General features: G+C 37.9%; 1 protein-coding gene across 1 annotated transcript in view; it reads left to right on the top strand.

The window, feature by feature from the left end:
- The window catches only part of LOC139149067 (uncharacterized), a 39,761-nt gene extending 20,745 nt beyond the window's left edge, over window positions 1-19,016 (top strand). Inside the window, exon 6 of the mRNA XM_070720591.1 lies at window positions 16,271-19,016. Within this exon, the coding sequence (XP_070576692.1) occupies window positions 16,271-16,408 (138 nt within the window). The 3' untranslated portion in view covers window positions 16,409-19,016. The remainder of the gene's footprint in view (window positions 1-16,270) is intronic.
- Window positions 19,017-19,441: the final 425 nt, after the last annotated feature.

Genomic DNA, 19,441 nt, shown 5'->3' on the forward strand with positions numbered 1-19,441 from the left:
TGTGTTGTTAGGTCTGTTTGCTGTGTTTATAAAGGCATTGTGTTGGGACTGTTTCCATTCAGTGTACACATACAGATGTAAATTGTATGAACTATTGGAAAAAAATGTATCAATGGAAATGGTGGCATGTGTGTGTGAAGAAGATCGACATCCATATTGCATAAATGGCAGAGTTGTTTACCAGAGCTCTGTGCAGTCACAATTAATGGTGAAATAACTCGGAAATTTTGGCTGGTAGGAACTATTATCTTCCCAGCATGCAGAGCTGGTTAGCATAAACAATGAAAGTGTGTGAATAAGGATTTATAAAGGTGCAAAAAAGACCGAGACAGCTTTCATATCCTGTTTTAATTACGTTTGAGTAACAAGTGGAAATACATTTCGTGCAAGCCAATTAGCAGTCTCCTTTTGTGGCATTTCTTTCAATAGTCAAGAGAGAATGGCCATTCACCTTGCATACTTTTAAAACCCAGGCACCGTCCAAGGCTTCCGTCCCAGGTTTGGGGTTTCATTTCCCATGTGAGGCAATAGTGTCGGGTTTCAACCAGCGATGCACCCCAGCCATCCCCCTAAAACATACAGGATGGTGTGCTGTATGCAGATAAACGCAAAATTGTGCGAAGTGATATTTCACTTTGCCTGCGTCTGTTGAAGTAGAAGTAGTTGTAACATGTCTGGTACTATCACAACCATCTGGTTGCCAAGATCGTACTGCATTTCATTCTCCCTTTCTTTGGTCAAAAATGTCCAAAATGTCTTTTTATTGTGCTTGTAGCTCAATACGACTGATCATCCATGTGTGTCTCTGTACCAGTTTAACAAGACAGATGGTTCCATAAAAGAGAATTTCTCTGTTGAGATTTGAGTCCTGCATTTTTTTTTACCTCTTTGCATACAGTTTCTGAAGGTTGATGTCGTGAGCTGAGTCGGAAACACTCTACCGTGAGGGTAGTTAAGTTGTTCAAATTTGTGATTTACTCGCGGCGATCTTGAAGTGGACTTTGGTATGATGCAGTCGCTGTCAATTTCAGAACAGATGCTTCCTGTTTTTCTAGGTTAAGTTGATTGATATTAAAGATTAGAGGAAAATAGTTGCTTGATTTATTACTTGCTGCGCAAATTGTTGCAAAACCATCATTGCATATATAAATGTCATAACTCAGTTCATTTTAATTTCAGATGTAATGTTAATAATGCTTTACAGTTTCTGTTGATACTCCATCTACAATTATTGTCGTATCAGATGTGTATTTTGACTTGATCGAAAGAAAATATACAAGAATATATACAGATTGTTAGTTTTTTTGATTAGCTCCGCTGTCAGCGACGCGGAGCTTATCAAATAGGTTGATTTTCCGTCGTCGTCCGTCGTCGTCGTCGTCGTCCGTCGTCCGTCGTCCGTCGTCGTCCGTCAACAATTGCCTTCTCCTCTGAAACCGCAAGTCCAATTGCTTTGAAATTTTATATGCAGTTCACTTAAGGTGACCTCACTTCAGTTTGTTCAAATCGTGGTGAAATTTGCATATTTGTATTTTTGGGCATTTTTTGGTGTTTTTGGTAAAAAAATCTCCTTCTCTGAAACCGCTTGTCCGATTGCTTTGAAATTTGATATGCAGTTTGCTTAGGGTGACTTCAGTCAGATTTCTTCAAATCGTGGCGAAATTTGCATATTTGTATTTTTAAGGCAATTTTTGTCATTTCTGGTAAAAAAATCTTTAAAAATCTTCTTCTTCAAAACTGCCAGTCAGATAGCTTTGATATTTGGTACATAGGTCCCTAGGATGATCTATATCAGATTTGTTCAAATTGTGCAGAAATATGCAAATTTGCATTTTTAAGGCAATTTTTGCCATTTTTGTCAAAAAATTTATTTCTCAAAAAGTACTGGTCTGATAGTTTTGAAATTTGGTATACAGGTTTCTATCGATGAACTAAGTAATATGTATTGAATTTCTGATGAAATCTGTAATTTTGTATTTTAAGGGCAATTTTTGCCATTTTGGTCAAAAAATGTGTATTTCCAAAACTACTCATCCGATAGCTTTGAAATTTGGTATACAGGTTCCTACAGATTAACTATATGATAGTTATTGAAATTATGATGAAATCTACAATTTTGTAATTTTGGGGCAATTTTTACCAGTTTTGGTCAAAAAATGTGTATTTCCAAAACTACTCATCCGATAGCTTTGAAATTTGGTGTACAGGTTCCTACAGATTAACTAAATGATAATTATTGAAATTATGATGAAATCTGCAATTTTGTAATTTTGGGGCAATTTTTGCCATTTTTGGTCAAAACATGTGTTTCTCAAAAAGTACTGGTCTGATAGCTTTGAAATTTGGTATACAGGTTTCTACAGATGAGCTAAGTAATATATATTGAATTTCTGATGAAATCTGTAATTTTGTATTTTTGGGGCAATTTTTGCCATTTTTGGTCAAAAAATGTGTATATTCAAAACTACTCATCTGATAGCTTTGAAATTTGGTATACAGGTTTCCATAGATGAACTTAATGATATTTATTGAAATAATGATGAAATCTGCAATTTTGAATTTTTGGGGCAATTCTTCCTATTTTTGGTCAAAAAATGCGTTTCAAAAAAAGTACTAATGAACTAAATTTGATCTTTTGAAATTATGATGAAATCTGCAATTTTTACTTTTGGGGGCAATTGTTGCCATTTTTGGTCAAAAAATTTATTCTCAAAAACTACTCATCAGATAGCTTTGGTTGACATGCTCTTTGGGATGATCCTATGTGATACATTCAAAGTATGATGAAATCTTCAATTGCGTATTTTTGCAGCTTATTTTAGCCACTTTTTTCTGGCCACTGCATCGAGCTATCAAAGATTTCCACCCTTCTTCATCAACATGTGTCAAAAATAGTTATTCTCTACATAAACACAGCGGAGCTATATCGGCCGCTAGGTCGCTTGTTTTGATTAACTGAGATCTTTGAAAAGAAAAGAATTGTCACGTTAGTGCCTTATTAGAGAAGGATCCACTGACCTTTAAACTTCCTCATTAGCATATCACAGCAGAAAAAGCACAGATTGTACGTGGGCTGATTCTTTCTTTAAATCACAGAGCCCTGCCTTCTTTTGGGGGCCTCCATAACATTTACATACAGGTGTGTGAATGCAAAGGTTCATGGCGAGGACTTCAAATTACCATTGTGATGTTTGCATAGAGATTACCAACAATGGTAGATTAAGGTGTGTTTTGGTTTTCGTCTTTTGAAATGCCGCTTCACGTTGACATTTCTGTGACTCAGAGAACAAGCGCCAAGAAACAAGCGCCGAGTATGTGACGTATGTAGATGATATAGGGTGATATATATGGTGTTTACACCATCTTTTTTCATCGTTTGATCATTCAAACTGTGTTGTCTCCTGCTGGTCTGTACACAATATTGAAACACTGCAGAAATAATGCTCTGTGAGTGCCAGGTTGAAAGCGAGTTTATTTTTCAGGTGAACTGAAGATGACCTCCCTGTGAAAATATTGTGTGGGTGTCACTTTACTCCCATTTTCACAATGACTTTGCAGGTATAGAAGTAGGCATCTTGTAAGGAGAGATGGATGTTTAGAAGAGGTGATGCAGTTGTGGGAGGTTCTGCTCCAGTTATATTTTCACTTTTCGTGTCCCCATTTCAAGTATGTATAACTAAGGACTTCCTTTTTACGTTGGTTGTGGATTCAGACCAGATATCAAATGCGGTGGGTTTATTTTGAGGAGTGGATAGAACTCTTGTGTGAAGACAACAGCTAATCAGGTTTTGCTCCTCAAAACTGATTTTTGTCAGATTAGCATGGATTCATCATGCTTTAATTAAAATCACAGGCTCATCTGATTTACATGGATTTGGCAGAAATAGTTAGGTACATGTTGACTTGATATCTTGGCTTCATGTCAGGCAAGTTCCTGACCGTTTGATGTTCTGGTTTCTTGTAAAATTGAATGATACATACATTCACTCTGTATTGAGTGAAGTGAAAAAGGAAAGAATTCAAAATACTTTATTACACTTTGAAAGTAAGTTTAGTCCGGAGTGTGACCTAGTTTCCATGCCTGATTATAGTCTGAAGCAGTAGTCAGATTCCGTGGTCAGCTTTACAGGGTCATCAAATTCTTAGGGACCCCCCTCAAATTCAACTAAGGCTAAGTAATACCCCTTCAATACACTTGCAAGAAAGACTGATTTCCGGTACGTGTTTGTAATCCAAACAGTAATCTGCATACAGGTGCAACACTGTCGTGTGGCAAGAAAGGCAGGGTGGACTGAACCAATAGAAGCTGGGAAAGGTTCCGTTGGTGGGTGGCTCTCATTTGCCCAGTGCACACAGATACAAAGAAACAAATACAGACACTAAATCAAAGTAGTTAATATGAACCTTGAGACAGGCTGGCAATGCTCTGACATGCATAGCACAACATATGAATTCATGTCCACAAACCCTTGTAGAAAGCCCAAACTGTAATGTTGCCCATATCTGATAAAAGTGTAGGGTAAACAGTTACTTGAAGAAAGACAAGTTCCATTCCTGAGATTTTCACCATCTACATACAGGTGGAATCTTAGAAATCATTGATTGTAGGTTGTGTGTGTATCTAACCTTTGTAACCATAAAAAACAATTTGTTGCTTCTCATTACACATACTTAAAAATTGTTCCTTGAAAGAAACATGAAACATTCATCATTTTAAGCCCACCCATAAAAAGTAAAACCAAATTACCCAACTCTCTACTGACTTTTACTTTCAGTTGTTCTATAAAGTTGTATTCAAAACATTGTACATTTGAGGGGAATAAAGGAGTGCTATTTCCCCAAGTTGAAATGGTAGAGTCGTCATGGTATTGGGTGGATGCCCAGCAACCGGTTAAAGTCATTTGCTAAAGTTCATATGTCAAACAGGAACTGAAGTCTTTGCAAGCACGCTGCAAATTAGTTGATCTGCATGGATCGAACACAACTTTATGAACCACCCTCTGTAATCGCTGGAAAGAGTTGAGTTCGTCTGCCTTCCCTGAATTAGATTTTCAGTTTCTTTATTCTGTAATGACTGTGAAGTCATCTCTCAATTTTTTAGCATCCTATCCCTTTCCGCTTTAATTTACTTTTGACAGCATCTAGGGAATATGAAACTTTATGGATTGAACTAATTTAGAAATGGAATTGCAGCCGGCAAGGGCAGTTAAGCCTTTTATGCTAGTTACAGCCTGAACTAAGTGCTACTAATTCAAACCTCAAGGACAAGTTTTTAATTGGCAACTTCATCTGTCACGGTAGTTGTCATCAACAGGAGCTCAACGACTAACCTGACCACCGAACTGCCTCACTAAATTGAAAGGCAGACTTGGGGCGAGCCAGTTCGAAGATTTATCGACTACTTCACCAAAAGCGAACATGAATCTTTAATCAGATGTATTTGGGGGGCCCTGGTTTTTGTCAAAAGCTTCAAGCACCTTTAAAGCAACCCCTGCTGTGAACCTGAGAAATGCTGACACACAAGCGGAGAAAATAAATGAATTCATCATAGCAATAAAAGTAACAGTCTGTGGGAATCAAATTGTCAGGGAAAGAAAAGGCTTTGGTGGGGAGATTCCTGGCCACTCCGGAACATTCCACTGTGTAATCGCAAGTCAAAGCAGTGTTATGTAATATGATTTACTAAAACTGCTGCACATGGCAAAAGGGATGGTCAGGAAACCCTCTAAATTAGATTTTATTGAACAGGGTAAGATTTAGGTGATTGAAACGGAGACAAAGGTGGGTCGTGGATTAATAGATATCTCTTCCGTTCAACCCAGATGAGGTGATACATTGACTTGATTGACAGTCTTACAATCTACTGTTTTCTTGAGAGGAGAAAAAAAAATTCCATATCTACATCCTTGGAAAATAGCATGATGTTCAAGTGTTTAAGCCTGTTACTTAATGCAAGTGTACACAGGCTGACGGACAACATGCCAGTTGGAGGTGCAAAGTTCTTGATATTTGCACTGTTGTATGTGCAACTATGCTTGAAGTAATGCAGCATATCATGTCAGGAGGAAAGGATTTAGAGTTTAAATGCTCAGTCCAAACTCAGTCATGTTATGCGGTGTTGACTTCAGCTATGAATAGCCATAGCCTTGCCTCATTGCAGCAGAACCTGGTTTTCCTCTGGATGGACAGGCAGTGTCACAAGTCATGGGACTTTTATACTCAAGCAAGTGGCGTATACGGTAAAGAGGTTATTGAGAAGAGAAAAATTCAGTACTGACTGTTTGATGATTGTCTTTACCTTTCATAGCTACTGGACCCTTCACTACACCTGCTTTTTGTCCAAGTCAATTGGTGTCTGTCAACAAGCTGTGTAGTATACAATGGTGTGTGCAATGTATGGACTTCCATCGCGTTTTTTCTATGACTTCACCAATCCAGTTCTTTAGTCACTGTGACTGTGTTGGCAATCTCAAATAAGGTCACTTATAGATAGATATTCCCCTCCCTTCCCCCCTTTTTACCCTGTCAAATATGACACACTGACTACCAATGCCCAGTCAGGTACTGGTCTATACTCTTCATACTGGTTTTAACCACACTGGCCGCCCATTCGCTTCTTTATGCTCACAAGGTGAACTTTACTGTCTCTTACAATTGTAAAAGTTGCTGGAAGACATTAAAAGTTACTCCCCATCGCTCAATTAATTTGTATTTTATAAATTTTATAAGATTTGTTGTCTTTGTGTCATGAGTTGCCCACCAATGTAGAGGCATTAGGGCCATCTCGGCTGCATCTGTCACCACTGGTTGCTAGAATGTATTTATAAGACTATAGTGAAACTGACATGTGGCAAGCTGACAGCATGGAATGGGAGAAAGTTCGAGGTGATCCGTATTTTTAAACTTTGAATGTATAATTAAATATTTGCCATACAGCTAAAAAAAGGAATATTGGCCGACATGTTTTGAACAAATTTTGGTATGGAGCCAAAATTTTATACTGATATTAGGAAAGATGGAGCAAAACTTTTTTTTTTTCAGCTGTTACTTTTCACATTTAAGTGAAAGTTTGGTAGATGTGGTAACTGGTAATTTCCTCAGTAACTAGCCAGCATGCAGTGATGTGTAATGCCTGAGAGACTATAGACGCTGTGGAAAATTAGCTGTTAGCGGTACATACATACATACATTGAATTAAAGGGAGGGGGGAGAGATAGCTGTAGGGGACAAAGGAGACAATTATCATCAGTGTAGCAGGCTTTACCAAATTGCTGAATTTTATACACATTTAATCTTTACAAAAACTTAACTCTCTGAGTGATTACTGGAATGAAAAATGACCATGCTATCGATAAAATTGAACCTCCATAATTAATAAGTCACCAATTTGATGCAATTTTGTCAGGTAAAATGGAATGAAATTCTGCCTAGCTTAACAGCTACAAATGCATCGTTTGAGGTAAATATAATTTGCATTGTGTATAGCATTTTTTTTCAGTTCTGTATTTAGTAAACGACTTTCTACTAAGCTACCCAGATTATTTTGCCTGATGAGAAAATGTGTGAGCCTGGGCCAGCATAAACCAAAATATAAAATCCTCTTTCATATTCTGTGCATATTCAATGCAAGATAAAATAGCTCTACACATGAAAACAGTCAATGAAAAGCAAACGAGAACATGAAATGATGAGGATTAACTATATTTTTACAGTAGAAAGCCATTGGCTATTGAATTTGATGAGGAATGGATGGTGGAATTGAAATATGGTATAACACGGTCATATTTTTCCATGCAGTTGCATTTGTCCATTTGAATTACAAATCCTAATTAAACAGTAATGAAATTCATGCACTGAGTGAATGTTATATAGCAGTATCATTAAAAAATACTGTATAAATTACAACTCATTTTGGAAACAAAAACTATCTGATTATAATAAATCTGACTCATTTTAACGCTGAATTGGACTTGTGATGAACTTGACTAGATGAACATATCATTTGTGTGCTTCAGCCACGCCAAGTAAACACTTTCTGACAGTGGTATCTTTTCAAATTTCAGCACTTCAGTGATCACATACTGCATAATACCAGCTTGTAGATTTATTATGCGTGGTGTGGCGTGACTCTGACTTTTATTTCGGGTGATGAAGATGTCAAAATAGTTTGTGAGAGTAATGCTTGTGTTGCTTGGATGTTACAATATCTGCAACAGCTTTACATGGGCATTGATTAGGCTGATATTTCAACGTGCAAATACTCAGCTCAGCAGGAGAGCAGGAGTTCAATATGTGTGTTATCGGTTATAATGTGAGTTCTGGGGTTTGTAAACTCAAATGCCCAGTTTTGTAAATAGCTGCAGTTACAGTAAGTTGCCAGTAGGCCAGGAATAATTTTATTAGTTTGTGAATGGTGGGCCTGCCTGCCTGCCTGCCGATTTGTCTGAAATAGTCACTGGTAAACTATTTCCCTCACTGTATATTATAGAGCAGTTTGAAAAAAACATGAAAATCACTTCAGAAACTTCCAACTTGGTTCTATTTGAGATGCCCCCAAAAAACTATCAAAAATGAATAATAGCAAAGTTTTCCAGGGGAGTTGCAGTGATCCAGTATTTTGCAAAGGGATGTGAGGTCAAAAGAAAGGCTGAGTATTCTTGTGGTCATAACTGAGGGTGATGATAGTCTACAGTTTAAACTTTAAGTATGAGAGATGTATGTTGACAAGATAACAAACATGCTGCTTATATGCAGGCAGTCTCCAGTTGTCTTCAAGGTGCAAGCAGGAGAAATCCTCAGCAGGCTTTACTCTGCACACAAGCAGAGATAGCAGTGAATATCAGATGAGAGTTGGCACTGAGCCAAGTTTGGAAGCTGGCAATTTGCCCAGTGCCCTCGTACTACTTTGCTGTGAAGGTTATTTTGCAAAATGGATCTCAGTCCTGAATGTGTCACTCTGTAATTATGCTGGTTGATATGTCATTTATAAATTGTTTTTGCTGCATGGTAACAATGTCACCAAATTTCCTGGAAGCCAGTGGTGACTTATCTGCTCCACAGGAGGTCACCTACTTTTGTGAGAGAATATTAGTGGTAAACTATCGTAACCTTGGCTGTTTGTTGGGCGTCATCAAGTATTGTTGTTCTGGGAATAGCATTGAGAATATTAGAACAGTAAATTTATGTCTGTCATGTAAGGGTAAAAAAATTCAATATTTGTAAGTCTGTTGGTGACAGTACATTGTGGAATAGCTTGTAGACTTTCTCAAAAAAGACATTTTGATGAGGAACAAAAATGGAATATGATATTTGATGTGAGGTTCAGGGGGTGATGTTCCTAAAAAAGGGGTATTCTTGTTGTGCTTAGACGTTTGGCTTTGCTCCATGAAGGTTTTGTATAACAAATCTAGCCGATAAGGAACAAATTATTGTAATATGGTTTTCAGAAATTGTGATGACAAATTATATTCATCAATAATTTTCATCACTAATGATTTGATCTCATCATAAGTATAGTAATTTTCACATTATTGTAGAGAGAATAATTGTCTGTCGTTATGCTGAAAAAAATTTCAAAGCAGACTTATTTTTCTGTGAAAGATTTGAAATAGCTGTGATACTTGCATCCAAAACTACTTTGTTCTTCACAGAGGTCATTCAAATGTATCTATGCATTTCTATAGCCTTGTCTATCCCAGATGAGATCAGATATTTTGATTCAACCTGCTATTTTCCATTAATTTGTACCTGTATCTGCAAAAGCCATCAGATAGCTGTGGAAATGTGCATGATAAAGATAACTAACAGGTATTTTTTGAGCATGTCTGTGTAGAGTTGTAATTCGGTATGATTTTTGAAGTGGCCAAAAAAATCAGTGGATCAAAATGGACTGTGGTCTGATGACTTTCCTATCGTTGTTTTTTTAGAGCGGAATAAATGATGGTATTGAGTTTGGAAACTAGGCTGAATTACACACCAGCATGAGGAAACTGCATGGAGATTGCTATGTCAGACTTGGTTAATTTTAACAGTCACTTCAGCATTTTCTATTGCTGTGTCCTATCCCCATGCACTTCAACACATGAAAAAAGGCTTATCCGACCTGACTATGTAAACCAATTTAAGGAGCGGACATCTCCGAGGACTAATTGAAGTTTGTTGCTGAAACTGGATAATTCTGTTTGGAATGGGAATCATGAATGGAATTGAGATTGACTGAGAAAAAAAACCCTGACACTGACACCGTCCTGTCATCTATGCTTGGTTTGCTGAAAATATTCCACAATTTATGACTTTCCTTGCCATTTACAATTACAGCCGATAAGAAATGGTGGGAAACTCTGCGCTCGGAATGTCTCAGATGAATACGAACTGATAGATAAGGAATAGGCAACGATCGTTCTCTTAAAAGTTCATGTTCCAATGCTAGCAGAGTGAGTTGGTAGAGGAATTCAGTCTGTATCTGTGACAGGCATGGGGCTCTTCTCAACACCATACATAGGAATAAACATTGGCTTTACACTGTAAAGACTTGCGTGATAAGACAAATGGCAGTGATTTGTTGCATTTCTGTGCAAATCCCATTTCAGTCTTTCTGGCATTGGGCTGCCTTTCCCATCTATCTGGGTCAGTGCAAGACTAAGTTAATCTTATCTGTGTGATGTTCCTCTGTTAATACCTGCTGCAACTGTTGGTTGGCTTATACACACTTCAGACCAGCATCCACTTCTTTGCACATTTGTCCATCCCATTGTGTGTGCGTGTGTGTGTGTGTGTGTGTGTGTGTGTATGTGTGTATCTGTCTTCCTGTCTGTGTGTCTGTGTGGGTGCAGCGTTCTCACCAGGCCGCGATTCCGCGACATTCTCGCGTATTTTTCTGTTTTGTCGTGGATTTCTTGGGCGTGCGCGCCAATAGTGGCGCGCCTTTGAAATTATAAACTTTTGTGGTGCCAGCCGTACGGCCGGCCGGCCGTATCATACAGCCAATACTTTTCACCATGGACGTAAATGATTGACGCGAGTATTACACTTCCTGGTTGAAACCGAGGCAATCTGGAGGCAATACCCGTCAGAGGGCGTACTTAAGCCACAGTCACTTGTGATTCGATACATGATGGCCGATGTGTGGATGCATTATTACGTATACCACACAGCGGTCGTCGTGTATTGAACCACACGAGACTGTGGTAGTCTGACGCACTTGACGTGTTCGCCTTGCATGCATATCGGTACATGTCCACGGAATTCGCGGAAGCTGGAGGCGTCATGGGCACGATAAATTTTTTCATAGGCTACGACAACAATAATCCGAACTACGAAAACACAAGAATGTAAAGCTTGTAGCCCATATGCCTAAGGAATTACATGAACATTTTTCGAAAACAACGAACTCGAAGCTGGTAGCATTATACTGTGAGTTCCGCATGGCAACCAAGGTCTTGACGGGAACGACGTTATAGTGTTCGTGCCGTTGAGATTCAGTGAATTTTTGTTCTCGAAAAAATAACGCAACTTTGTCTGAGATAATTTTTAGGTCTTTGCTATGTTTGGAATCATGTATAAACTTAGCGGGAGATCCGTGTTGTGTGATGTTATCAGGCATTTGCTCCGTTCCTCGCCCACGCGACCTAGTACCCACGACTGGAAATGATCGTCAACTGGCCCACTGCCGATTGATAATATTATTCCAAAAGTAGTTCCGAGGTTTAAATGTGGAATAGTTGGAGGAAAGTTCTCTTATTATGCAAAAAATTATCAATTCTTGGCTTGCGCATGTGATAAGTATATTATTCCAGGCGAACTTATACGTGAGAACATGGACGTCTTTTTTCCATGCTTCAATCAATTGACAAAATTTGTAGCCTTGGCTGGCGACCAAAATTTCACGTCAAAAGTTTATGATTGTTTACAAACATCATAGGGATATGTTTCCTGATCTAAATAAATGCTGACTTGGCCTGTTCCTTCTGCTGGTTGTGAAAGGGGATTTAGAGTGCGAAAAAAAGTAACTAATGACAGGAATCAACTGGGAGCTGAACGGCTGGACACTCTAGCAACTACTGTTATTGTAGAGGACCCCGAAATGGACTTTCACACTGGAAAGAACGAAAGTCCCATAGACTTTTCATTAAAAGGCACTGATATTCAATATCAGTTGATATGTTCACCGAATGTTTACAAAAAAGTTGTTAAGTTGAATGAGTTGTTGAGTCCTTTATTTTTTCCATGCACAGAATAAGGTTCGTATTTGCAGTTTGACTTTTTTAACATATTTATATATTGTCTCACAAAAATCATCCGTTGTCCCGCTTTTTTTTGGTCAGCGGGACAAAATGTCCCACAAAATTTTTTTTCTGGTGAGAACACTGTGGGTGGGTGTCTGTCTATCTGTCTGTGTATCTGATAGATGGCCATATATGTGCATGCCCAGGCAAGATGAGATAAAAAATGATATGGTGACATTGAAGGATAACTGTCCATCATTGCAACATTTAAATGGTAATGATCCTCAATATGGGAAAAGATGGTTGGTGCAATAAATCTAAATAGCACACAGGCAATTTAGTCTTTCTGCTTCACGTATCAGTGGGTCAACTACAGTGCATTTTGAAACCATTTCTTTATCTCCCTCATGTATGCCAACAACTCGTAAATTTTTCAATTTGGGTCCTTTTTGTCTTCTTTGGTTGGTAGGCGTGGGTGGGAACTTTCTCAAGTTCTGCAGTGCAAACAGTAACATCTAAGGGAGACGTTAGAGTGTCTGCATGATTCAGATATTTTTGCATGCATTGGTGTGCACAAGTTATTTTCATTTGCACATCAACTTTGAGAAGTGTATCGTGTGTGTGTGCTGTTATTGTGGAGTACACACATCAATACTGTTTTTGCCTGGGTTTAGGTCTTTTTTTTAACAAAGCCACTGTAAGTACTGCAAATGTCAGTGAAGTGTCAAATGCCAGCTATTGAAAGTACAGAGCCATTTACATCGACTTGTGAACATGTTCCTTCCAAGTTCTCATATGATGAAGTTGAACAGCCCCTTCCCCAAACACACCAGTCTCTGTATGTCTTTACCACACAGCCCTTCCCCAAACGCACCAGTCTCTGTATGTCTTTACCATTCAGTATTAAGGGTAAAAAAGGGAAATGTTCATCAGTTTGCTTGAAAAAGAAAAAAAAGTTTTTAATGGTGGATTGATCAGCACTTCAGCTTGATGCATTGACAAGGCTTTTCAATTTTCAGGAGAGAGAGGAATTGAAACATGACTTCATCATAATGAGATTATAAATTATTGGGGGTGGGGGTTTAAGATTTCTTTTGATGATATTTATGCAGATCCTGGTTCCTACTTATTGCTTAATGTAGATGGATTTGAATTTTGAATCCTGAACAAGTCTTTTAGATCAAAGCAAGGGATCAATTTTATGGTTTGATGTTATGTCCTGTTAGTTATAATTCAAAAAAGTTAGTTTTCCTTGATGAAAATAGCCACTTGATTCAGTTGCCATATTTTTGGAGTAATGTTGTGTTGAGAACTGTGGCATTATACAGCCAACCCTTGTAAGAGGGGCAGCTGCACTGAGTTTAAAGGGGAAACTAATTTGTCAGGTCAGTGGTCTGTCTTTGTGTGTAGTTATACCACCTTTGACCCAGTCAATGTGTTGTTCATGTGGCAACGTTGACAATGGATGCATGTGCAGATACACTGGTATGCTCAGGGCAGGCTATGTACTGTAGCCTGTAGCCCATGTCACAATATGCCTACTTTCAGGAGTTCATACAAAAAAATGGGTCTGGCTCCTTTGATGTGCTGTTCTGAACTATGCGATGTAATACCACACAGCAAAAGACCCTCCCTCCCTGTCTATCAGACAAGTTTGGTGAAGACGTACGTTCAAGATATTGATAATCCTTGGCTCAAAACTGTCATTATAGATAATGAAAATGAGGAAAAAGTTCAAAGTAGCCCGTAGCCTGGTCATCAAATTACTGAAAATGTGCATTGCTTCCTTTGTGGTTTGCCACAGATCTTGTGACAGCTCTCACAGTTCTCATGTTGCTCCCCTTGCCAAGCTTCCAAGCTTTATGTGAGGTGGATCTACAGTTGCAGAGCTTTAAATCATAACCTCCCCTTCTTTTCGTGTCCCCAATCATAGCCATGAGGCAGAGAGAAGCGTGCCGCTATTGACACAAAAACCATGTATACCCTGAACTCTTTGTCTTGTCTTGTCCCATGTGTTCATCTTTTTTTTTTAGACTGCGATTGCCAACTGTAAGAATATCACATGAAGCTGGATACAAACTAAAGAACTCTCATCTATCAATAAAGTACTACACTGTAGTACTTTTAGGCATTGTTCCAAAAAAAAAAACCCCAGCTCCAGGCATCAACTTTGGAAGCAAATCTCCCACAGAATTGTAACACTAGCCAGATTCCTGCAACATAGCTCCAAGTAACATGCTTGATATCTCTGTTTTCAAAAGCAAAATCTCTGCTTAGGGAGATGCTTGGGTTTTTTACATGCACTCTTGATTTTTTCACGTACAGAGTCACAAAAGCAATGTTGATCTCTGCCTTTCCCAAATAAATAGTGCTGGGTTTACATCAACAGGAATATTATCAATGGCGTGGCCTGATAACTACATCAACAAACCAATATGGATAATCCCTGGGAAAGTATTAATTATTATTTTTTGCAGAGACAGACCTCTTGGTGTCTTTAATTACTCTAGCCTTGCTCCTGTCATTTGCCACACCCCCATTATTTCCCTGCCGAGTCGAGTCTGCCGAGTCTGTCTGCCGTCCAGTGCCTGTATGCACATAACTCTCTCTTCCCTGCCCACATCAAAGGCTCTCAGCTCTTCTCTTTCTATAGCAACTGGTTCTTTTGTCATTCAGATACTGATTTCTGCAGCAGACTGAGGGTATTGTTGTGTCGTGCACTGCTCAAGTTTAGCCTGTATAATTTCAAGGAAAACTTGACAAGTTACGAACCTGAAATTCTTAATTTATTTGGTGACTTCTGCCAGCGTGTTGCAAAGAAGTTGTAAATCAGACTTGCCTTTACTTGTTGCCATAATGTCTGTCGTTTTTTGGTTTTACAGTTTTTGTGACACCACTCTCCATTGTTAATGATAACCTTGTGCCCTGAAATGAGGGTACTGTGTAGAACTGTACATATTTTTGACTGTGGAGTTTCCCTGGGACTCAGTCTGGCATGGTGTGTTTCCTTTGGAAACTCTCATTTATTTTGTAAATCAGCAATGATTATTTCTTACTCGCCAATCTCAGCACATAGATGGGTAGAGTACTTTGTTTCTGAATAATTTAAGAAGAGTGTTTTGTATTCCCCTATCAGTTGAGGTACCAGAAAATGTCAAAGTTTTTATCTTTTTCCTCTGTCCTGTTTAAGGTAGAATGCACTTCAGTGAGAGAGATATTCAAGTGCTCAATTTTTTTTCAGTACTTTGCTGGTATACCACATGTGGGTGTTCATTTTAAAACTTTTGGTGTAAGAGAAAATGTTATTGTCGTAGTTTTTTTTTAAAATTCAAAAATTTGTTTTTCTGATATAAAAGTTAACACAAGAATGGCAGCCATATTGAATTTCAAAATACTGGTAAATGTTTGGTAATTTGTTTCTCCTGTAAAACATTTTGTGAAGCGACTCCCGAGCTTTATTCTTGATTTGAAAGAGAATAGTTGAACATTTCATTGAGGAAAGTTTGAGCAAAAGTTGAAAGTTTCACTTAGGAAAGTTTGAGCAAAAGTTTAATTTTTTCATTTTCGAGGCACACACTCACTACCTTATGGGGAACCACATGGCCTTTATGCAAATGATGACTCTCCTGTGTATTGGCTTCTGATGAAGCCGGCAGAGCGGACAGTCATTTTGTCTGTTTTGTGTTTTAGTTAACCTGTTGTGAAGAAATGCTTGTTAAATAACAACAGAGAGGTTTCACAGAGGTAACCTGCAAATGTGGCATGCAATGTGGTTTCTTCCAATCAGATTGAAATGTACTGACAATCAAGTTGTCAAATAGCGCCCTCACAGTTTAGAGAAAGTGAGGAGCAAACAGTGGTATTCCTGTTATGGGTTGTTACGTACCACTCATATGCTGTCTCACATTTGTACTCACTATAATGCACAAATACTTCATTGATTGAGATGAAAGTTTTAGTTTTCAATCTGTGAAAGCCTTGGTATGTTTCTCAGTCTTAGTAGTTCACAGTTATGTTTGACTTTGTTTCTTTATTTTGTATTTCAGAGCATCAGTGTGAGCAATACATCAAGGGCAGCAGCACCAGCCAGGTTTCTGTGTGACCCAGCTGTCTTCTCATTCAGATCTTTGAGCACAATCAACCCGCTAACACCAGTTGAAGACCCATCACTTGCAGCGTACTGATGACAATTGGTCACAGCCTTCAGAATTGTAAAAAAAAACACAGCAGAGAAAGCAGAGGACATTACAGTGACCGACACCATTACCCTGCATTGCACGCACACAAGACAAGAAAAAGTTATTTTATTGATCCCTGTGAAATGTCATTTTACCAATGGACAGTTGGCACTCTTGTGAACAATTTGGTAACTAGATGCTGAAAGTTTTAGCCCATTTCAAATTACATGTATTTGGCCTAAAACACATTTTGAAGTTTTTAAAGACAATGAAAGTAGTTAAGCAGTAACTTGTTACAAAGTTCCTTGAAAAAATAATTACAAAATTCTAGCAGATCCCAGTACTAGATCAGTCATAAATGTCCAGAAACAAATTATTCCACTATTTTCTTTCTTTTTTGTTATTTGGGAAGCAGACTTACTCAGGTGCAGTTGCTTTTATTTGCCTTTCTTTGATTCTGCAGATAGTTTGGGGTTAAATTAGGGCAAACGTGAAATGTTCTTTTTATTTCTCAGTGGTTTATCTTTCAGAAAGTGGTCAACCAGAAGACAATATTGTAAATATATAGTATGTAAGATTTGACCAAAAATTGAGTAGGTGGTAGTTGGTACTGTGTAGTTTGTCACCAATAACTCCATCAGGGACAGGCACGCCTGCATATTGAGGAACGCTCGATTATGAAAAAATGTACAAATGTTTCACACACATACGCATACACGCACGCACATACAAAGTCGTGTTTGCCCTGATTTTATCCCAGGGTTGACTTTTATATGGGGAAAGATCTGTCTGTAGAAGAACAGATAGCCTATCATCAGAATAATTTGTTCCTTTTATTTCAAAGAAATGTTTTATGCTCACCTGCACTTAGTGTGAGATAATTTTTTTTTAAAGATCTAATAAAGAACTCCTGTTGTTGACAGTTTTGTGATAATAATAATAATAGTAATAATAATGTAAGAAATGTAAAATTGTATTCCGTTCATATTTTATAAGATAAAACCTGTTTAAGTTGAAATGCTGTTTTAGTTAATATTCGCAAGTTTACAGATGACCAAGACTTGAGAAGCTTTCACCATCTAGAGTAAAAAATTGTACTAGTTTCACAATTTTAGAAACTTTCAAAAAATATTTATACATCATGGGAAATCCTACCTGCAACCGAAGACGCATTCATACGCTTGCCTTGGATATTTACCAAAATAAAGAAATTATAAGTAAAATTTGCTTTTTACTGTGAAAGTTTAATGGAAAGATAAAACTTAATTTTATCATTTAGATAGTTAAAGTGCCCATGTTTCTCAAGTGAAGCTGGGTTTCTGATTTACCGGGCAAATTCTACAAAAGTGTATATCATATCCATTTCTGTTAGCAGCATACATCTGTTTTTTTGTAACACAGGATGTCAATTTCAATATAAGCACTGCTGAGGTCGTTTTACTCTGAGAATTCAGCTGCTCTCTTGCAGCCTGAGGGATTGTTAATAGTGTATAACAGGGTCATTGACTTGTTTACTTAAAAGATGGAAAATTATAAAACAGTGTGGTCAACTGGTGTCTTAGTTCTGTTAGTATCCGCACTCAGGAAACACTTTGTAACCATCTACATCACCACACGGTGTATTTAAACCAATCACATCTCTTCTAGCAAACTTTCAACCAATCACATAGCTGCTTGCTTACATTTAAAGCAATGAGGTTACTGCTTGGTCTAGCCTTTGTAGGTTTCTACGTACTGATAGCTCTCAGGAAAAGTCATTATTCTGTGTCCTACAGACACAAGGGATGTTTAGTTTTTCTCTCAGCAAAATTCTATTTCACTGAATGTCTTTAACACTACTTGTATTTACACACAAAATACAATGTAGTCTGCCAACACGCTTCCTTACAAAGTGTGTATTGCCTTGCCTTGCTTTTGAGTGTGGATATTGATGTAACTTTAGCAGCCATTTATCTCGTATTGATGCTGTAAAAAAACACCAAAACGGAAAAAAAGTTAGAATGTTGATTTACCATTTCTTTGGGGTCATTACAGTATTGAGACCAGCAATCTGATCAATTTATAGATTATGCTTTCCAGATTTTTTTTTCTGATGAAAATAATTTTCTTGAAGGGTGATGTTCAGTCACTCAGCAGCATTGAATTCTTTTTGTTGTGTAAATTTTGAAGACAAAGTGACTGGGTCTCAGAGTTCAATACTGCTGATGGGGGATTTAAAACTGAAAATGAGAAAAAAGTTTAAGGATGAGAAAAGAGACTCTATCCCTTTTTTGTTACAAAGTGCAACTTAAGAAAAAATTTTTTTTTTGTATATATGTTTTTTGATGACTAAGTGAGGAAGAATGATTGGTTGAGGAAGAGGAGGATGAGTTTGTGACAGACTTTGTGTCTCAGTGAAAGCCCACAAAAAGTTCTTAAAGAATCTGCAAACCAACTGGGTGTGGCGATGACTTAAAAAATTCTGTATATTTGTGGTCCTTTTTTATATTCTAGTCGTTCAGAACCAGGTTGATGCCTGTCTCAACGTTATTACTAGTCCCGATAGTGTATTTTTCAAAGGTCCTTTTGCCTCCTGTCAATAAATTATATATTTAACCTTATCAAAAAACCCAAACTGTATGTCTGTTTTACTGTTATGCTGGATGCATGATGTCGTCAGTGCGCATGTGTGGCTCATGCTTTCACATGCTAGAGAGTGTTTAGCCATGCTGGTTTCATCATGTGTGTGGTTACAAATGGCCAGACAAGTGGAATAGTTGTATTGCTGTCTATTGTCTGGTGGAATAGAGCCAAACTCAACACTACAGATCTCTTGGGATACTACACTGACATGTAGACTCCTTTCACAGCAAGCATATGGTATGGAGAGACACTGCTACTATGTTTGTGAAGAAAAGATACTAGTTTGAACACAAAATATTAGCAAGGAATCTATTTCAAATTTAGCCCACAAATCTTTTATGGAGTCCATTTGTGTATTTCGAATCCAAAGTTCTTTGATCACAGTGTTGACAGTACTATACCTGCAACTGTGTCCAT

The sequence above is a fragment of the Ptychodera flava genome, chromosome 14, assembly GCF_041260155.1.
Source record: "Ptychodera flava strain L36383 chromosome 14, AS_Pfla_20210202, whole genome shotgun sequence".
NCBI lineage: Eukaryota > Metazoa > Hemichordata > Enteropneusta > Ptychoderidae > Ptychodera > Ptychodera flava.